Source organism: Barbatula barbatula (genome assembly GCF_947034865.1).
Source record: "Barbatula barbatula genome assembly, chromosome: 19".
In the NCBI taxonomy this organism is placed as follows: Eukaryota; Metazoa; Chordata; class Actinopteri; order Cypriniformes; family Nemacheilidae; genus Barbatula; species Barbatula barbatula.
In genome coordinates, this window is record NC_136782.1 from 10,892,494 (window position 1) to 10,914,062 (window position 21,569).

The window sequence follows — 21,569 nt, forward strand, 5'->3', positions numbered from 1 at the left end:
TCAGTTTTTACCAATTAGTCATCAGCTCTTAACCCAGTAATTATGTCATTAGAATAATCCTATATCTCATCTCATTGTGTAACATAAGAAATATATTATATCTAATTCATCCCACTCCCTTTTCCAGTTTCACAACTTTTCTTTCCCTTGTTGGAGTGGGCAGATGTGTATAAAATGTGCACCACTGTGATCAATCTGTGATTGTCAAACCAACAGCTCAAGATGCGGGTGCTGGTAACGCTGGTGGCAGTACTGTTGCTACAATATGATTCAACAAGTGGAGCGACTGACCCGTAAGTACATTTATCATTTTCATTCTAGCAGACATGCAGAATACTACAGGGTCAAGGATTTGTACAAACAATATTGTACAAGAATAACAAAAAATATATTACCTTTTATATATATATATATATATATATATATATATATATATTGTATTAAATGTAAATAAATATGTATTAAAATATACTGTATATATATTTTAATACTGTTAATATCTATGCTTTCGATGTATTATTATATTTATTTATTTACTTATTTATGACTTTATTTCGCAATATATAATGACAGGAAATTTTGCACAATTTTTCTTTTCCATAAATCTTTTATGGCTATTACAGGCATTCCTAGTCACCCAAAAAGCATTACAGCATTACTAATTACTTCCGCTTTTCTCAACAGAGCATGCACCCACAAATGAAACATTAACATTTCTTTGTGTTTTGTCTTCATTCAGCACATACCTGGTGGCAGTCAATTCCCTGGCAATCGGTGGCACTAAAGAGATTCTGTGTGCACATATCAATGAGCCCAGTACACCCCTTTCTTTAGTGGTGACCTTGAACTCAAATAAGGAAAATGTGACCATTTTAAAAGAGGGTTCCATTAAAAATAATTTCTACAAATGTGTCGCTTTCCAGGTAAGTATGATAATGACCTTTATACAGCTGATATGTCTTCCCCTTTCTATTCCATGAAGTGTCTTGTTTTTCCTCATTTGGACAGGTTCCTGTAGTGCTTACAGACACTGTGGCAATTATCTATGTCAAAATCGAAGGAGCTACAACATCACTAAACAAAACAACTCAGATTCTCATAAAGCCTCCAATGAAGCTCATTTTCATCCAAACAGACAAGCCAATCTACAAGCCAGGAGAAACCGGTAATTGAACTGTAATTATTATTAACAGTTTACTGTTGAAGTGCTTTTGTTACTGAGTCTGAACCTGACGTCAAAGCATACATAACCTACATTATTAATCTCACTGTATTGCATACTGTATGTGCTTATGTTCTGCCTCTGTAATTCCCCCCACCAGTTAAATTTCGCATTGTGTCTTTGGATTCCAATTTCTTGACTCACAATCGAAAGGTATCATTTAATTTTACAACACTTTTTGTCTATGGTATAGTCAGAAGATTGACCTCAGTATCTTCCTTTTATGTCCAACAAAAAGGACAGATTTAATGATAGACAGTATGGAGAACGAGTTTAAAAATGTTAAACAGTTTGTTTAAAAGTCAGTTTGTATGCATATTCAACCATGGCTGTATAAAGGCTCTCTCTGTCTCTCTCTCTCTCTCTCTCTCTCTGTCTCTCTCTCTCTCTCTCTCTCTCTCTCTCTCTCTCTCTCTCTCTCTCTCATTGCAGTTTCAAACAATAGAACTCCAGGTAAAGTATAAGATCCTTCAAGAAGCAGCTAGGCATGGTTTGTTACATTGGTTAGAGTACATTTTTGGTAGCTTTTTAAAAAGCTTTTTTAATTTTGTGAAACCACTTCTGTTTATAGGATCCTAACACCAATCGCATTGGTCAGTGGTTGAATCGAACCACTAAAAGTGGCATTCTAGACCTGTTTCACCTCACAACACTGCAAGCCCCTACGGGTTACTACACCATCACTGTTTGGAATGAGAAGAATATAGTAATGAAACAGAACTTTGAAATTAAAGAATACGGTAGGAACTAAAAATAAGTTTTGAATGTTTTAATTTGTAATTTTTTAGTTTGTCCTGTTTTAAAACTTGTTTTCATCGTTTCTTGTAGTTCTGCCAAAATTTGAAGTTAATGTAAATCTTCCATCCATGGTTACTGCCATGGACACAGAGTTCATGGTGCAAGTTTGCGCTAAGTAAGCATTTAAATTTTGAAACTTTGCAGATATATGAGAAACAAACTCAGCCTGATAATAAAATTCATTTTCTTAACTGTCTATAGATACACTTACGGGAAGCGCGTGCAGGGGTCTGTGACTGTTGAAGTGTGTGGAGTAAATCACAATTATGAAATGGACACGTACATGTACCGGTTTGTTCGACCAAGACCTGGCAAACCTAACAAATGCCAGACTTTTGACATTCAGGTTTGTTACAGTTTTTTATAAATGGAAACTCCACCCCAAATAAAAAATTCAAGTTCTTTGTTCTGTTGAACACAAAATAAGATATTTAGAAAAATGTTGGAAAGCAAACAGTTCTAGGGCACCTTTAGTCTACTAAATGACTGAATGTAAATGTATTCTCATCCTCAGAAGTTTGCGGAATGTCTGATGCATCAGGCACACTTTTCTGGAAACACTTCAACACGTTTGAAGTCGTCATCTGATTGTTAGAATTTTAGAGGATATCTGGGAGACATGCGTGTCGCAAAGCCATCTGATCGAAGTCGTGTTTACAGCGATTGCAATAAGAATTCATCATGATTGACTAAACGCTTAATTTTTTAAGTATGCGAAGATCACGGCGTAAAATTATAATCGTTATTGTTGCTGTTAACTTTTTACAGGTTTGTGAATTAACACTGGTCTTGCACTGCTGGGACATTTCCTTGCCTCATGACGCGACACAAAACGCAATGTGATTGGTTGCATTACCTGTGAGTCATATGGACTCTTGGGCGGGCATTAGTCAAAGCAAGCGACCAACGTTCCCAGACCTTTCGAGACTAGGGCACCTTTGACTGCCATTTAAATTTTTCCTACTTTGGCAGTCAATGATGTACAAGAAATGTTAGTTGTCATGTTTCAAAATATCTTTCTTTTTGTTCAACAGAACAAAAACATTTATACAGTTTGGAAAAACATTATACTATAAATAAATTAGTTTCTGTTTAAATAATGTCCGTTTTGTAACAGATAAAAATGACAGGAAATACAATCAGCTTGTACAGATGCCTTCTTATCAATTAAAGATACAAAAGTTAAATGTAATTCTATTAATATAAAATACGTTATATAAGTATTCAATATTACGTTTATTTTTGACACATTTTCCCAACTTGATATTGTTAAATAAACAGCACTTTGTTGCAAACGAAGCATGAAGAAAGAAACAAACAAACAATCAAAAATTTACAAACAAATCAAAAAAAGAAAAGAAAAAAATATGCACAGTGTAATTTATCGTACTAACTTCATGTCTTTTTGATTTAGACTGACAAGACTGGCTGTGTTTCTCGAATGATAAATGTGACTGAATATGGCATGACTGTAGGAGCATTTTTTCGGGTGAATACTAAAGTTGTGGAGGATGGAACAGGTGCTGTAAGACTATCGAACAAAACTGCTGTTTTTTTATTTCACCTTTTCTTAAATGAATAATGCAACTTTGTCTTTTTGGTCTTCCAGGGATAACTTTCACAGAAACTGGTACAGTTTCATATACCAGTGATATCATCCAAGTTTCCTTTTTGGATGCACCAGAGATATACAAGCCTGGGATTGCCTATGATGGAAAAGTAATTGTTTGATGCAGACATCATGTTGATTTGCAGCTGATCCTCAGACCCAGGCCAACATCAGATCTCCTAGACTCAGACCAATACCACTCCTAAATGCCAGACAAATGCAAGATCTCCTTAGTCCCAGACCTAGACCAATATCCTAAGACCCAGACCTAACCCAACATCACCGCGCATCTAGCGTGGACAAAATTTAACATTATAATAGGTTCTAATGCATTTCGAATGTCTTTTGCAGTATCGCATCAAACCAGTCGCATCCGGTTTAGACACGGTGTAAGACCCAACGCTAGATCAATACCAGATATCCAAAGACCTAGACCAGTACCACATTTCCAAAAACCCAGACCAAAACCAGATCTCCCGAGATTAGGGTTGGGTATCGTTTTTCGGTTCCGGTTCCAGTTTTGCCCAATGATTCCTAGGTTTCATTTAAATTAACTTTTATTATTATTTAACTATTTCACCTTACTTGAATGGAGTGTTGTTGTAAGGTAGTGAGTAATGTTGAGTAATGCTGAAGTCAGTGACGACAAATATAATGTAATTTAGTGAGCTGTGCACTGCCGGTAGGTGTACGCTCAGACAAAACATCTTCACAGTTATTAAAGACACGTACAGTTTAGCAAACAATGTGTTCATTAATTAAAGCGTCAGCGCAGCATTTCTGTTTGGTTTGTGACACCCTGTCCGCTAACAGTGCCTGGTCACGCGTCGCACCAGAATCATTTTCGGCACCGAAATGTATGAATTGGTTTTCAAATAACAGAACTGTTTTTTTCTCAATAAGAACCGGTTCTCGGTTCCCAACCCTACCCAAGTTTCAGAACAATACCATATCTCTCAAAACCAAGACCTATATTAAACCCAACTTACATTCATTCTCACCTAATAAACAGTTCTTTGGGGTACTTAAATATTGTAATCATATCTTTGTCCTTTTTTAACAGCTTCTGGTCAGTAATGTACAGTCCAAACCATTGATAGATCAAACCGTGTATCTCATTTTAACTTATGAATCCAGAAGTTTTAATGTGACACTCACGACAGACAGTAACGGCACAGCCCACTTCTCCTTGGACACGACAGATTGGTCAAACCAAACTGTCTTCCTACAGGTTGGTGTTTGTAAAAGTTTGATTGAAGTAATTATACAGTACTATAGCATTTCTGACGTGCAATTGATTCATGTGCATACTTTAACTGTTTTGTTGATTTCTTCGAATAAGGCTCAACACAAAGAGGATAATAACCAATACTGGCCTGCACCAAGATACTATCAAAAAAGTGCTCTCTGGTTAAGGCCCTTTTACTCTAAAAGCAAAAGCTTCCTGAAGTTGATAAAAGCTCCAAATGCATTAAGTTGTGCGAGTGATGCAGTTGTGGAGGCCAGTTACATAATTCCTGGCAGTGCACTGAAAACTGGCCAGAAAGCGTTGAATTTCTTCTATGTGGTATGTTTGATTTTCACACTTTTTTCCATTGTCTTTCTTGTAATAGATAATTTTCCATTTGATTTATTAATCTTGCATTTGACAATTGTTTAATGTTTTCTACCCTGTCTGTTCCAGGTCTCATCCAAAGGCAGCATGATTCGAAGTGGTATTATGTCTGTCAAAGTGCAGACTGGAAAAGGTAGGTTAGGTCAACTAACTGAAATCACAGCAAAACCCCTTTTATTATATTTTATCACGACCTTGTATGCATTGAACAGTTTGCATAAATGCTCTTTCTTCCTTTCATTACAGAAAACAAAGGCAAATTGTCATTCACATTAAAAAAGACCACTGCCTTGTCTCCATTCGCCCAAGTGGTGGTGTACACAGTTCTTCCAAACAGAGAAACAGTCGTAGACAGTTGGGCCTTCCCTGTTGAACAATGTTTGCCAAACAAGGTCAGAAACAGCAACACTCATTATAGACATCAGTTTATTCAATAATCCTTCATGTATGATAAACGTGTATCTGTGCTTCAGGTGTCGTTAAATTTCTCATCTTCCACGGCACTGCCTAAAGAGACTTCAACTCTAAACCTGAAAGCCCAGCCTGGTTCACTTTGCTCCGTCAGGTCCATCGATCAGAGCGTACTGCTGTTGAAACCCGAGGCTCAACTCAACGCAGCCTCTGTAAATCATATTTAACAGAAAAGATAATCTAAGAGATGTTAATCTGCCACATCTCTGTAGTTAAGCTTAAAAACCTTGATTGTCAATACATTTTTATTTATCTACAGGTTTTTAAAATGCTACCACACCAAATCTTGGTAGGTTATCCATACCAAGTTGAAGAACCCTGTATTCCCTTGAAGAAATATATAGAAGTGGAGGAGCCAATAAGGGACATTCGCAAACGTATTTTCAGCTATTCCAATTATTTCACGGGTAACAATGATGCCCACAGCACATTTAAGGTAAGATATATTTTCCCATTGTAAGTTTTTTAAAGGAAATTTATTTCAGCATCTTCATGTACTAATGGTGACACAATGTCTGGATTGGATCTAGGCTAATGGAATCAAAATCATTACCAACTCTGATGTGAAAAAAAATATTTTTTGTGAATATGAATACGTATCATTGATGAAATATAGAGGTAAGTAACCTGAAATTGTATTCCATCCAGGCTTTAGAAGTTTATTTAATTCAAGTGTTCTGTAATCAATCAAGTAACTCAATGGCTGAAGGTATAACCTATGACCTCTGTAGAACCAGGTTCAGATTCTGAAGTTGTCATGGAAGATTCACGTCTGGGTGCGAGACTGGAGCCACTTGCTCAAAATCCAGTCCGCAAGTTCTTTCCAGAAACTTGGATATGGGACCTTGTACCTGTGGGGTGTGTACTAATAAAAGCGTTACATGTGTACTAATAAAAGCATTACATGTGTCTAAATTAAAAGAAATTCTTTACTGCAAATAGATATAAATGCTTAATAATTGTTATATTCTGTAGGTGTTTTCATGTATTATTTAGAAAACAAATAATTACACTTAAATGAGTATGTTTTTATTCTTTAGGAGCTCTGGATCCGTGACTCTTACAAAGACTGTTCCTGACACCATCACTAAATGGGCCACAGATGCTTTCTGTACATCTTCTGTTGGTTTCGGAGTGGCACCCAGCACTGCTCTCAATGCTTTTAAGACGTTCTTTGTCAGCCTCACGCTCCCCTACTCTGTTATACGTGGAGAAGTTGTCATCCTCAAAGCAACTGTATTCAACTACCTTTCCAGATGTATTATGGTGAGACCCTGAAATATTCCTCTATGCCTCGACTTTACTCCCTCCTTCTGTATACTGAATGTTCGCTTGCTTGTGCTGCAACTATTTAGCAAATAGTAAAAGTCTTGTTTTTTTTTTAATTGTTTTGTTTCTTGTAATACAGGTAAAGGTCACCTTGGCAAATTCAACCCAGTTTCAAGTTTCCCCTTTCAACGTTGGCAATTATACTCAATGTGTTTGTTCAGAAGAGAGCAAAACCTTTGAATGGATTGTTACACCAACTTACCCGGGTAAGTCAAACATTTTGAAGCAAAACAAAGAAAAGACATTTTCTACGCTCTCGTTTGTCATGTTTAATCATGTACTAGAAACAGTTGAATTGGAGCACTACACATTGTCCATAAATTATCCCTAGTGTTAAATTTGTGTCTTTAGCTTATTTTGGAAAAATGATTAGTCGAGTGTTAAACGCATCATAATTACAAACGAATTGGATGTTTAAAAAGTCCTTTAGTCTTGAAATTCACAGTTTATTATTACAGGGTCTATGGCACTTTAGTGTACATCAAATTAATCATCCAAATATTATAATCATCCAAATTTGCCAAATGCAAAAAAAGGACAGGTTAGTGTCATCGTGTACTGGCTTGTAATGAAAGGGTGCATGTACATTACAGGACGAATTAACATTACGGTGACAGCTGAGGCTGTGCAGACTCACAAACTTTGTGGAAATGAGTTGGTGAAAGTGCCAAAAAGAGGGCATATTGATACTGTGGTGCAATCACTGTTGGTGGAGGTGAGTACTTTCACATACAGTAACTGCTCCTAGAACAGTTCACCCTCTTTAGCATACACTGTACATAAGTGGTTCTCAAACTTTTTCGTTGTAAGGCCCCCTTTGTGTAGAGTGCATCACTTTGTGGACCTCCCAAATAAAGACTTGTAATCTTTTATAATCTTATAATCTTTTAATTAAACCCAAAACATATTTATACAAAGCTGCAACATCAATTATTTTGGTTGGTGGTATTATTTTTATGATGTTTGATAGCATAAAATCTATGAAAAATATCTATATTTCATAAAAGACTAAATCTGTGGCCCCCCTCGATCCATCTTGCCCTCTGTTTGAGAACCACTGCTGTATACATGACTGAAGGTAGGGATTACAACAACAAGCTCCAAAAAGCTTTTTGAGAGGAAAATTATTTACATGCTATTATTTACATTTTACATACTTGACATCCACACTAATTTTCCTCTCATCAGAGCTTATGAGAGAAGTAATGATGTCCGATTTGTTTGAGTTGGATCTAATCAATTAAACAGTTAATCCAAATTTCTTTATTCACAAACCCAACTAATCTCGTTTGGATTTTGGATTTAACTCACTTTTCCATTGACTTATAAAGTCAGTGTCACGGTTTTCAGGCAGAACCCAAAAGCAGGCAGCTAAAGGGTGAAATAAAATATATATATTTAAAATAATAATCCTGCGATGGGGCAAACAATAAAGTAACAAGGTTCGAACATAAAACTTTCCACGAGTGGGCAAAACAAGCAAGGTCCAGGATAAGTACAAACACACAACATGGATATGGTTAGCAGGAACAAGGTAATCCAATGCACGACGAGGCTAGATAACACAATGAACCGACACGGGACAATAAACAGAAGGGAACTATATAGGGACACTAACAAGGATGCTGATACAGGGCAGTTGAAGGGAGACTAACAGGGAGATAACGCGGGGCAGGTGAGGGGGATGAAACACTAATGGGACAATGAGCGGAGAAAAAGAAGGCTGGGCTAAGAGACGCGACCGGAGGACACGTGCCACAAAGTCAAAACAAAGGCCACGTGTCTCCGCACAAAACATAACAAACACAAAAGACATGATACTGTCACAACGAGCTAGGAAACTACTGACAAGAAGGACATGATCATGACAGTAAGAGCAGTTAAAACTCCATTAAATAGAAAATCAACCAAATAAATACCTATTCTTTTCTTTTTTGCTCATTTTTTTTGTAAAAATGCAATTGACCCTGTTATTTCACTCTTTTGTCAGGCAGAGGGAACTAAACAGATAGTCACTCACAATGAACTCATCTGCTTGACAGGTTAGTGGCATTTTTCTCATAAGAATGATTCATGTTCAATTTCAGGTTTGGGTTTGGTCAACTTAACACTCCCTAGAGTTTCTTACCTGATCAACTTCCATTAGATGCCTTTAAACGTTTGATTGTGCAACTTTTGTACAAACTGAGAATGGTCCGAAAATACTTCCAATGCTAATGGTGCTGTTGAAAGGGCTTAAACTTTGATCGATATCCAAATGATTGGATATTTATGTTTTACAATGTTATAGTCTACTTAGCAGGCCTACATTGTCTTACTGCAAATGCAGTCAATGTTAAACTGGTTTTGGCAAGTTACTTAAAAGTTGGCTAGTATGACAGTTAACATAACACATGTGGTGTCATTGGTTGAATTGAATTGCTAGTCACAACACTCATCCTTACTTTGTCAAATGCCAAATGATAAAATAATACACAATAATGTTTCATGACTGGTAAAAAACTGTATGGTAAGTTGAGTTGTGCCTCAAGTTTTTGGTAATACACAAGCATCATCCATGCTGAGATGAGAGAATTAGAAGGGGGACTTTATTATCCCAAAAAAGCTAACTTATGAACATTTGCATCTTCTTGTTGTAAACTCCAAACTCCACAAATAGTTTGAAAACTCCAAAAATAGCTCAATACAAAAAAAAATTTAATGGCAACCAGGTTAAAGGTAAGTGGAGTAAATATTGCAACACTGGCTTGGTTAGAAATACACATGTTTTGAATACAGAGCTTCGAAGTATGACACTGATTTGTATTTATATTTTTCCACTATAGGAAATCAAATGAACACAAATGTTTCTCTCACTCTGCCCGAGCCCTTTATCGAAGGATCTGCTCAAAGCTTTGTCACTGTACTAGGTGAGCTAAAAGATGTGCTGGAAAAATGTCAAAGCAATGCAGTGATGTACACTTAAGCGTATTGTAATAACATGTAATAAAAAAATCCAGCTTTGCTGTTTAAATCATGATTAGATCCTCATGTTACAATTGATTCTCATGTTTATTTTCTTTTGCTTCACAGGTGATCTGATGAGTCATGCTTTAAAAAACATTCCTGATCTGTTGCGGATGCCTTACGGCTGTGGAGAGCAGAAAATGGCGATCCTTGCACCCAACATTTACATCCTTCAGTACTTGGAGAGCAGTGGACAGCTCACTCCTGAGATTTTGGCACGAGCTAAAACCTATCTGCAGACTGGTGAGAAAAACACTTTCTGAGAGTGGTGATTTGAAACATATTTTTTATAAGTTGTTCAAGTTGTTCTTATAATATGCTTATAATAAGCATTTCAGGATAATTAAAGTCCTCTTTAGTTTTTAAATACATTTTAGGCATATTGTGCGAGGCATGTTAATCCCAATAATAATACTGTAAATGAACAGCCATTCTGAATGAATATAATAAGTGCATTTAATAAAATATTTTTTTTCTAAAATAGTTTAGCTTCGCAATAAAATCAATTATTATTAGACACCAGTTTAATTAATTTAATTAACCACAAATTAATTTATATTTTTGTGTTCAAAACACATTTTTCAGATATAACCCATCACAAACATTTCAGTGAAGTGGAAATTCACGATAGTGTAAAAACTATTTTCAGACTTATTATGTTGCTTGCAGGCTACCAAATAGAGCTGACATTTAAGCATGATGATGGATCTTACAGCCTTCACGGGATGAAAGATACCTCTGGAAACACTTGGTAAGTTTAGAAAGACAATAAAAACATTCCTCTGCATGCTTTATGTTTTCCATGTGGATTGTGAGCTGCTATACATCATTTTAAGGCACTTATTAGGAAGTCCACACTGAATTAATTTTCAATGAATTTAGAAAGGTTATCCACAACCTAATGGAAAATCTAAGGAAGATGGTTACACAAATAAATAAATTCACAAATGAATTTTTTTTAAATTCTTGAGTAATAAGTTTTCTTATTGCATGAATGGGCTGCATCATCATGACTCCCTTTTGAACACAGCCATTACATTTCTTCAAAATGATTAAAGCAGGTGAGATCATGGACTGTATTTTTACGTTATCAGGTTAACTGCGTTCGTAATGAAGACGTTTGGAGGGGCAAATAAGTATGTATTTATAGATCAGACACATATCGACCAGGCAAAGACTTGGTTGGGTCAGCAGCAGCAGACAAATGGGTGCTATGCCTCAGTGGGCCCATTCTTCAACAATTTAATGAGGGTGAGTACAGGAGAGAGAAAGAAATCAAAGCTTAAATTCTCTGTCCTGCATAAAGGGCACAAGTAACAATGCCTTAATCTTTTTATTTATTAACACATTGTTTGTGTTATGCTAGTAAACACACCATGTGTCATTTTACCACATTACATGTAATTTTGTGTCGAATAAAAAAGGGCCAAAAGGGAAAGCACAAGTTTTGTTAAAAGTAACGCAAAATTAGTTGTCCCGGAAATAACATAGTTTTCAGAGTGATGTATTTTTTTATATAACAGAGTTCTCAGTTATGCATTTTTCTCAGATTTTTCTCCAATACTTTAGTAGAAATGTGAAGGGTAATTTCTTAAAATATTTTTGAAATATAAAGCTTTTAAATAATTGCGCATAGTCTAGCAAGGATTGTTTGGGATCTATGACTTGGCACAAATACATGCACCCTTTGAATTGTTAAGGACTTTTCTGAAACAGAAAATAGGTCTTTTTGTTAGAAAGATTTGAGAAGCAGGATACACAGCTGTCCTATAACAATTAAAACAATTACATTTAAAAATTATTTTTACGCATTTGGTAGACGCTTTTATCCAAAGCGACTTACATTGCATTGTATTATACATTTGTTTCTAACTATGTGCAATCCCCTATGCTCTAACCCATGACCTTGGCATTGCTAGTGCCAGGAAAGTATAAATTAATATTCGTAATTTCTTTATTTGACATTGGTTATGTTTTCATTCAGTGTGATGTGTAGCCACATACGTTGACACGTGTAGTGCACATTTTTTATTGCAATATAGGAAGCTCCTATTCAAGTGAACATTAAATTTGAATTCTAACACCTCCGTATGTAATATCTTCTGCAGGGTGGAGTCAGTGATCATGTCACTCTAACTGCATACATCACCGCAGCCCTGTTGGAGATCGGCATAAATAAATCTGTGAGTATGGGTTCTCAGTGTTATGCTCTGGTGTCTAGGGATGTAACGATTCCCTCACCTCAAGATGCGATGCGATGCGATTTAAGATACTGTTCTCACGATACAAATTTTTCACAATTCGTTTTCAAATTGAGTTGACACAAATTAGAAATGAACAACTGACCTTTTATTATGTCTCATATGCTGCACATTTCTTTGTAAAATAAAAAATATACTTGGTCAATTAAAAAAACTAAATTGCTACTTTAAAACAAATTCCAAATCAAATCAAGTAAATAATACAAAAGTCTATTTTTAATATAAACAAATGATGACTTTGTCTGTGCTTTTCCTAACTTGGATTTTTTTTCATTTAAGACATTCTGCTGTTCAGTGCATGTAACGTGATTTATTTAACATCTCAACTGAGTTGAATAGTCACATATTATAATCGATTTTCAACTGGCTCACAGTGAATCGTTACATCCCATACTGGTGTCCAAATAGTGGAAAAAAACCAAGTTGAAGATATTTTAAGTAATAACTTAACGAAGCAAAACAGATCAATTATATCCTCTGTTAATTTTTTTAATCTTCTGTCTTTAAGGATCCCATGGTAGCGAAAGGCCTTGAATGTCTGAAGGAAGCTTCCAGCAACCTTAACAACATGTTCTTCACTGCCTTGTCCTTCTACATATACACTCTTGCTGGAGACCAAGAGATGAGACAGAAACTCATCTCCAACTTGGATAGTCAAGCCAAGAGAGAAGGTGCCATTTAGATTTGAATTAGCAGTCTTTAAATTTTCAATATTGTTCACAAGCTGCCTTAACTAATACATAGCCTACTGTACAAAATAATGTACAATTCAAGAAAATCAAATCACCAGTTGTCTTTACTAACTGCGTCAGTTGGTGTACTGCTCTTTGACAGGTTGATCATTGTAATAAAGATCCATAAAAGGGACGGAAGGACATAAAATAACTTTTAATTATTAAAATCAAACGTAAATAGACACACACAAACCACAACATAAAATCCAGGCCTGGTCCTCTCTTAATGACGGTCCTGTCGCTTATATGCTCCACAATCTCCTCCGTGATACGAGACCGGTGCGCGTACAGCTGACGCTCGTAATCACCGGCCTCGCATCCCGGCTCTCGTACTGCCTACCTCGCTACAATCATCCTAATTTATCCTTGTTACAGTACAGTACAGTATGTAGATATCCTTGCTGCCTTTAATATACACACTCACCAAGTTACTCACTCTTGCCATTGTCATTGCAGAGATTGGGCGATATTGGTCTAATACACAGTATAATGGAAGGGTAGGCTCTTTTGAGATAGAAATGAGCTCTTACGTTTTGCTGGGGCTGCTTTCTGGACCCCTACTGCCAAACTTTGGATTGAACTATTCTGCTTCCATAGTGCACTGGCTAGTCAAGAGGCAAAATTCCAATGGAGGTTTCTCCTCTACTCAGGTAATGTCTTTATTTAATTATTTTCTCTTTCTTGGACCCAGTCTGTTCCTTTAAATTTCCTCATGGTTATGTGGACATGCCCGGATGCACGAAAACCTAGTTGCATGAAAAAGTTAAGCAATCCCTTAAGGGCCAAGGTTAAGGGACCCTTAATGAAAAACGTGTAGCAAGAAAAAACCTAAGCATTCATTGCTAAAGTGTTTCTTTAAATTATGTCATGCATTGCAACAAAGTCCTGAAATAACTTTTTTACCTTAATAAATGAAAGTGGATGTAACACATCATCACATTTTCCCTACCAGGGCTGTACAGTGCTACGGAATAAATGGTCTGTGCTACGAATAAATGTAATAGTGTAGCATGCGTGCGATACTGTTTGGCAGGTACATTTTGGCAGCCGTTTGTTTCTGTGTGCATTTGTTGTCGTCTTGTGGTTAACTTATGGCGCACCATTTTTTATTTTCGTTTGCGATTAAAATTAGTTCCCTATCGATACTTCACTCGTACTGCGTAGCAGGACGCTATGGGGAAAACTCTTTTTTCTCTGATGACTGAAGCAATTCAATAGCGCAGTGAAAACTGCACGGTGATTGGTTGGAAAAAAGTAAAACTTTGAACCAATCGTAGCGGAGCTGCCGGACCAATGGCGATGGCACCTGCCAAAATGGGCGGGGCTTATGGCTATATAAGCAGACGCATCGCCATAGAGTCCTCAGATCTACACTCCATGGCAGTGCTCCAGGTGTACCAGGCCAAGCTCCTCCAAGGAATGGATGAGTCCGACCCTGACCAATGCCCACACTACATACTGCAAAATGTGTAATAAAACACAAACATTGGGACGGCGGCATCCGCCCCATCCTCGATCTCAGACATCTGAATCGCGCTCTTATGAAACGGCACTTCAGAATGCTCACGATGAAGCAGATCCTCTCGCAAATACGCCCAGAGGACTGGTTCTTCTCTCTGGACCTGGAAGATGCTTACTTCCACATTCAGATAGCCCCCCGTCACAGGCGATTCTTGAGATTCGCCTACGAGGGAATTGCTTATCAATACATGGTCCTTCCATTCGGACTCTCTCTAGCTCCCCGCACTTTCACGAAGTGCATGGATGCGGCTCTTTCCCCTCTCAGACAGAAGGGAATCCGCATTCTGAATTACCTCGACGACTGGCTTGTCCTAGCCCAGTCGGAGGACGAGCTAAGGTCCCACAGATCCCTCCTCCTCAGCCACCTGGAGTGCCTGGGACTCAGGGTCAATCTTGCCAAGAGTGCACTGTCACCCAGCCAACGTATTTCGTTCCTGGGAGCAGTCTTCGACTCAAAACGCATGACCGCCAGAATATCGCCAGAGCGAGCTGTGAACACCATATCCCAGACTAGAGCCCCGTCCACTAGACGTCTCTATGCCCTCAAATGGTCTGTCTTCGCCCCCTGGTGTGCACCACGCGGCGCTGACCCGGTGTCCTGTGACATATCGCTGATACTGTCATTCTTACAAGAGTTGTTGGATAACGGCCGTGCCCCTTCCACGCTCAAAGTCTATGTGGCAGCTATTTCAGCCTCACATACCCACATCGGAGGAAAAGGAGTGGGCAAGAACGACCTTATCGTTCGTTTCTTGAAGGGCTCCAGGCGGCTACACCCCCCTCGCCCTCTTACAGTTCCCACTTGGTCCTGAGGGCTCTAAAGGGTCCTCCCTTTGAGCCTCTGCTATCTGCGGACCTCCGTTCATTAACGCTCAAGACCGCTCTTCTTCTAGCTTTAGCATCGGTGAAGCGTGTGGGTGACCTACAGGCTCTCTCTGTGAGCCCATCCTGTCTTGAATTTGGGCCTAACGACGCCAGGGTCGTCCTCAAACCAAGGTATGGCTATGTACCTAAGGTGCTCTCTACTCCGTTCAGAGCACAGGTTATTACGCTCTCTGCTCTCCCCTCCTCCGAGCGGGACCCAGAGCTTAGTCTGCTCTGCCCAGTCAGAGCATTAAAAATATACATTGAGCGCTCCGCCCTATTCAGACGGTCGGAACAGCTCTTCGTGTGCTTCGGTGACCGCACCAGAGGGTCCTCGGTCTCGAAACATAGACTATCAAAGTGGATAGTTGAGGCTATATCGCTGGCGTACTCTTCCTTGGGCCTTCAATGTCCCACGAGAGTTAGAGCCCATTCCACTAGAGGCGTTGCCTCTTCCTGGGCATGGTATAGCGGTGTCTCTATAAAAGATATCTGTGCGGCGGCCTGCTGGGCTTCGCCGTCCACTTTTACAAGATTTTACAATCTGGACGTTCCGGCCCTTCAGGCCCGGGTCCTTTCTGCTTGAATTAGGTCGCTGAGCCCTGGCTCTATAGCCACGCCAGCGCCTAATAACTTTGGGACGATAACCGGACTAGGCCACCTACTAGCTTGGCCTTCTCCGCATTTCAGGGTTTCCCTGTTTTACCCCGTCTCCGAGCCAAGGCTCCGAGACTATCTGTGTTTTTCGTTCCATCTGTAGCACGGCGTGATTATACTGGTTCCCCATAGCGTCCTGGTACGCAGTACGAGTGAAGTATCGATAGGGAACGTACTCGGTTACTAACGTAACCTCGGTTCCCTGAGATACGGGAACGAGTACTGCTTTCCTTGCCGTGCTACGAGCTGCATTGTCGTCGCTTCAGTCGAAGTAACCTGAGGACTCTATGGCGATGCGTCTGCCTATATAGCCATAAGCCCCGCCCATTTTGGCGGGTGCCATCGCCATTGGTCCGGCAGCTCCGCTACGATTGGTTCAAAGTTTTACTTTTTTCCAACCAATCACCGTGCAGTTTTCACTGCGCTATTGAATTGCTTCAGTCATCGGAGAAAAAGGAGTTTTCCCCATAGCGTCCTGCTACGCAGTACTCGTTCCCGTATCTCAGGGAACCGAGGTTACGTTAGTAACCGAGTACGTTTTCCCTCATGGCGGATCTGCCGGAGTCGTATCCCTGTACAGAATCCCTGTAAGACTCCCCTGTTTTCCCCTACGAAGGTTAGGGTTAGGATTTGGAGTGGGGAGGCCTTAAGAAATAGGGACCAATCACAAAGCAGCATCCTAGTCGAAATTCGGTAACACTGGCGTACGGCGTGTTATTACAATTGTTTTCAAACGGATAGCCATGTTTCTTGAAAACGCAAGCAGCTGGCATTTTTTTCCCACGCTGCATTTTTCCCACAGTGCCGGCATTCGACTGTGCACCCAGAGTAGAAAAATGCTCAACTTGGGGCAGAACGCTCTCATATGTGCCTGTAGCAGGCGTATTCAACCGAGCTCCTGACGTTTTCAGCTGCGTAAAAATGCCTTGGTAGACACAGTCCCTAACATGTTACAAGTGTGACACTAGTGGATTTGTCTGTATCTTACTGTATCTTACATGTGACATCACCAGTGTTGTTCTCCAAAGTTCATTTACGAGCATTTAACTGTTTGTGTAAAGCTACCGTCAAACAAACTTCTCAAGCGTTTTCGCGGCCACACACCAAAATAAAACCTTAATTTGAAAAAGAAGATAAAATAAATATATTTAAATATGACTCAGTTTCACTTACTGTGTGGGGTTCATCTTTTAGCGCTGGGACCGCACCATCAGTTTCAACGATCTGAAAATCCACCGTTTATATAACATTTCTCACCGAAATGCAGTGAACAAACAAACAGCTGCACTTTGATAAAATGAGACTAATTATATATCATATATGTTATATATATATATATATATATATAAATACACGGTATTACCATTTTTGTGTCTTTAGGCAAAATAATATCTTTAGTGTCGTCTGTTTTCCTGTACTGTTAATATCGTCCATTTTTATCGTCTATTAAAATCTTTTTTTATTGTAGCTGTAAAGTTTCAATTGTGGTCTTTTACAAACAATGGTATGGATAAGAAATGTAAACAACACCTAAGTGATTTGTTCAGGGAACGGTAATAAAGCATCTGGAGCTTTGCTGAAAACATTCGGGGCCCCCTTTGCCCATCCCTGTATATCTTAAAATAATGTATACAGTTAGTGCATGATAAAATGTGTTTTATAGAGCGGTTGCCAAACTTGAAAGGCTAATTTACTATGAATTCCATTTTCTAATGGATAGAAAATAGAGAAATAGAGAAAATAGCAGTTTTGAGTAAAAAAGGTTACATTACCGAAAAAGATTTTTGTGTTGGGCTCTATAGTGTAAATTACAGTCATACCTCATATCATGCTTAAAATGTTATATTAAGGCCCCTTCAAAAATGCCCAGCTGACAATTTAAAAATATTAAACTTGAAATATTTTATTATTGTATTTTCTATTAAATAATAATCTGTCAATTAAATCACAGAAAAATTTAAAAATAATAGTAATGAACAATGGTTAGTAGAAAGATCACATACGATTTATATCTTATTTAATTTATGTTCATATTAATTTATATTATTATTTTATTGTATAATAATTGTATCAATTAAACGATTTGTTGAATGGTGTAACGATCTAGTCCAAAACAGACAACTTGGTGAAGGATCCAAGTGCAGCATCAAAGTAAGACATAAACATGGGCATGGTAGAAAACAACACGACTACGTACATTATATAAGCAACGCTGATACAAGAAACACAGGCACTCAAACTCAAAGGCCTGATGTTAAATGTGTGCATGCGCAGTAATGTCTGCTTTTGTTGTCACTTCGAAACTGTCTATAGTCCAAATAAAAAACTGCATACTATACAGAATTCTAACTAAACCTGTCATTTGTTTTGCCTTTCTTTGTATGAACAGGACACTGTTGTGGCCCTCCAGGCACTCGCTAAATACGGTGCTGCCACCTACAGTCCAACAGGAACCGTTGTTGTCCGTGTGACCTCCCCATCAAAACAGAAATACGACTTCACTATAAACCAGCAAAACCGACTGCTTTACCAGGAGAGACAGCTGCAGCCACCTGCAGGAAACTTCACACTCACTGCACGAGGAACAGGTTGTGCACTTGTGCAGGTTAGTAATCTGCCTTTTGATCTTATGATGCTTTACAAGAAAAGTATAATAAATAACTTTATTCTTAATCCTTTCTTTTTTATTCCAGTTTGCCTTGCACTACAATGTCCCGTTTATTAGTAGCTTCACGTTCTTCAACCTTGAAGCAAATTCAACTTCAGTTTGCAACAGCAAAAAGAACATACTTGTTTCATTAGATGTGACTGTCAGGTGAGCAGCACTGCTTTTTCACGAATGGAGCACAATGAGTTTAGCATACATGTTATATCATTTAGCTGCTTTTATAAACAAATATTAAAATAATTCTTAAATGAAATATCGGAACTTTAATCATTGTGACAAATAATTCTAAAAACTTTAATAAAACTTTGTCCTCCTGTATACAATAAAAGTATCATGCATTCATTCTGTGTTTGCAATACTGTTGTGGGGAGGAAAAAGAAACCCTACGCACTCCTGTAGCGCTCCTGTAAAAGTTATATTTCTGGTTCATATTGTTTTAGGATTTTAATATAATATAATGGGCCTTACTTTGTAAAGTGTAAGGGACAAATTTTTATGGTTGGGCCCCCTTAATCTTAATTCCAGGTTATGGAGCTGCCTGTTTTTTACCAGACTACACAAGACTGAACCGTATTTGTGATTGTTGGCTACACTTTGTTACAGTTATAATGGTCCACGAACAGGGACAAACATGATGATCTTTGACGTGAAGCTTCTGTCTGGATTTGTGCTGGATGACTTGTCTTTACAAGCTGTGAGTGACACTTTCAGGGCTTCAGTCTTGTTTCTTCTGATCTTATGCGCTGCCCCCAGCATTTGATATGTTCTTATTGGTCCATAGCTTCAGCAGGATTCCAGAATCAAGCTTGTGGAGCAGAATGAAGGACATGTCATCTTGTATTTGGATGGGGTAAGTCTAAATGTTAATTGAGGTACCTTAGGGATTTTTTTTACTGTGATGACTGTGTATGACATCAGCTGTAACTGTTTTTCTTAAAGATGAAAGTTGCAGAGACGAAATCCTTTAACATGAGTCTGCGACAGGATGTATTAGTGAAGGATCTGAAGCCAGCCTCTGTGACAGTCTACGATTACTACACGACCTGTATGTGTTTGTTAATACCATGTATAGTATGACTGCACTCTGATTTGCGGGATGTTTTTGCTTTTTTTATGAGCATAAAATAAACACACGTCCCTTAAACGGCCATAAGGTGTCGAATAAAAAAGAACATACCAAAATGGTTTTGTTAATATTATATAATATTGCTAATAGTGTGTGGGGGGTGTTTTAAAAAAACGTCTTTTTGGTATTTTAACTTTAGACTATTTTCATGGGATTAACACTTTAAAAAGATTTACTGTATTCACAGTATCTGCCTTAAATAGAAATATAACAAAGACTACATATTCAACCCAGCAAAATTTGATTTTCTCAGAATATACGTAAATGGGGCAAATAATGCAAAGCCCCCTTTGTAATGCTAAAGAAATTCTGCATATTACAAACGTATTATGCTTTATGACATTTAAACGTTACATTAAAGCATGTCATGAACAGAATTTTTTTTTCTTTTTAGATGAGCGAGCAGTGAGGAAATACACCTCCCCCTGTGCCTAGAGACAGTAAGTACAATCATTGTTGACAGTTTCACTCAAATTTATTTAGAAATGTGTTCTTAAAATTCACAATATATAAGTGGAGGTAGATCATAATGCTTAGCTGCAAACTGCTTGATACAGTATGAAATGGGAATACATCTCTAGAACATTTATTATTTTAGATGCCGTCACAGGAGTATCGAGAGGTGTTACTGAGCCACTGAGTGACCGCTCATTTCATCAGACATTCAAAATTATGATGGAATAAATACTGACGCTTCAGAAATATCAGAATATACTGTACTGATGGCACATGCTACTGTGTAAGATGATCTATAAGTGATAATCAAAACCCAGATTTGTGATTTTATCCATTTGCAAAATTGACTGTTTTTAAAATAATTAATAAAACATTTCTGCATCTAAAATGTGTCCTGTCATTTCTGCATTTTAATTAGCCTACACATCAAATGTATTGGACTTTAAATGCCACATTAAACAGGAAAAAACACATGCATACAAAATAAGAACATTGTACAAAAGAGTAATAAAAATTGTGAAGCAGTCCAGCAACATCAGCAAGCTTTATTTACTTTATATTTGTACCTTTATAATAATTATTGGTGTATTTGCTCAGTTACCAGTGGAAGGAGCCATTTTACAAACATGAAGTTTGTAGGTTTTTGTCTCAGTGCACAATTTCTCTTGAGCATGTTGTGGTTTTGTTGTGTTTTTCCGTATTTCATGTTTGTTTATTTACACATATTTATTTTTAAATGTTTATTTGCACTTCACAGACATCATCATTCTGTGGTTATTTTGTCAGCTCTCAGAGGAAAGGGCTTTTCACTGTAGAGATTTACACCTTATAATGTAACAATTGACCACAATACTGTAATAAAGTGTTTATAATGTACACATTTTCTCAAATAAAGTCTTGAGCTCATAATGTTATAACATTTTTTACAAGAAATTTATTACAAATCATGCTTCTAATGTTATAGTTATAAGAGCTATAAAAAAAGTATTCCTTTACATTTTAGATTTTGTTTATCTAAAATGGACAGCATCCTTTTAAAGAATATATCGCTACCAAGGAATAATTTAAAGGTGGGGTGGGTGACATGGAAAGGTGCTCGTATCGTCTTTCAGACCCTCCGGCAGGGAGCTGTCACCATAGTGTAAAAGATGAACCGATGTAAATTCAAGTTTTTCCTCCAAATGTTTTTTCGTCTCTGCTTTTTCAAAAACAGACTTTTGTTTTTTTTTATT

The 21,569-nt window shown here is 37.8% G+C and overlaps 1 protein-coding gene across 1 annotated transcript; it reads left to right on the plus strand.

Moving 5' to 3' along the window:
* Window positions 1-222: 222 nt before the first annotated feature.
* On the plus strand, window positions 223-20,721 carry LOC306908831 (alpha-2-macroglobulin-like protein 1; the record flags this gene model as incomplete). Its single annotated transcript, XM_079482046.1, has 35 exons — window positions 223-293; window positions 740-923; window positions 1,009-1,165; window positions 1,323-1,375; window positions 1,794-1,962; window positions 2,051-2,135; window positions 2,222-2,366; window positions 3,435-3,540; window positions 3,630-3,739; window positions 4,693-4,860; window positions 4,972-5,196; window positions 5,314-5,377; window positions 5,491-5,636; window positions 5,718-5,867; window positions 5,975-6,151; window positions 6,246-6,333; window positions 6,447-6,573; window positions 6,756-6,981; window positions 7,124-7,250; window positions 7,638-7,759; window positions 8,882-8,914; window positions 9,035-9,086; window positions 10,117-10,293; window positions 10,720-10,801; window positions 11,145-11,301; window positions 12,159-12,233; window positions 12,820-12,982; window positions 13,502-13,695; window positions 18,477-18,692; window positions 18,781-18,902; window positions 19,359-19,449; window positions 19,537-19,605; window positions 19,695-19,800; window positions 20,276-20,321; window positions 20,480-20,721. 34 exons carry the CDS (start codon window positions 223-225, stop codon window positions 20,314-20,316), a joined length of 4,278 nt encoding a protein of 1,425 aa, XP_079338172.1. The 3' UTR covers window positions 20,317-20,321; window positions 20,480-20,721.
* Window positions 20,722-21,569: the final 848 nt, after the last annotated feature.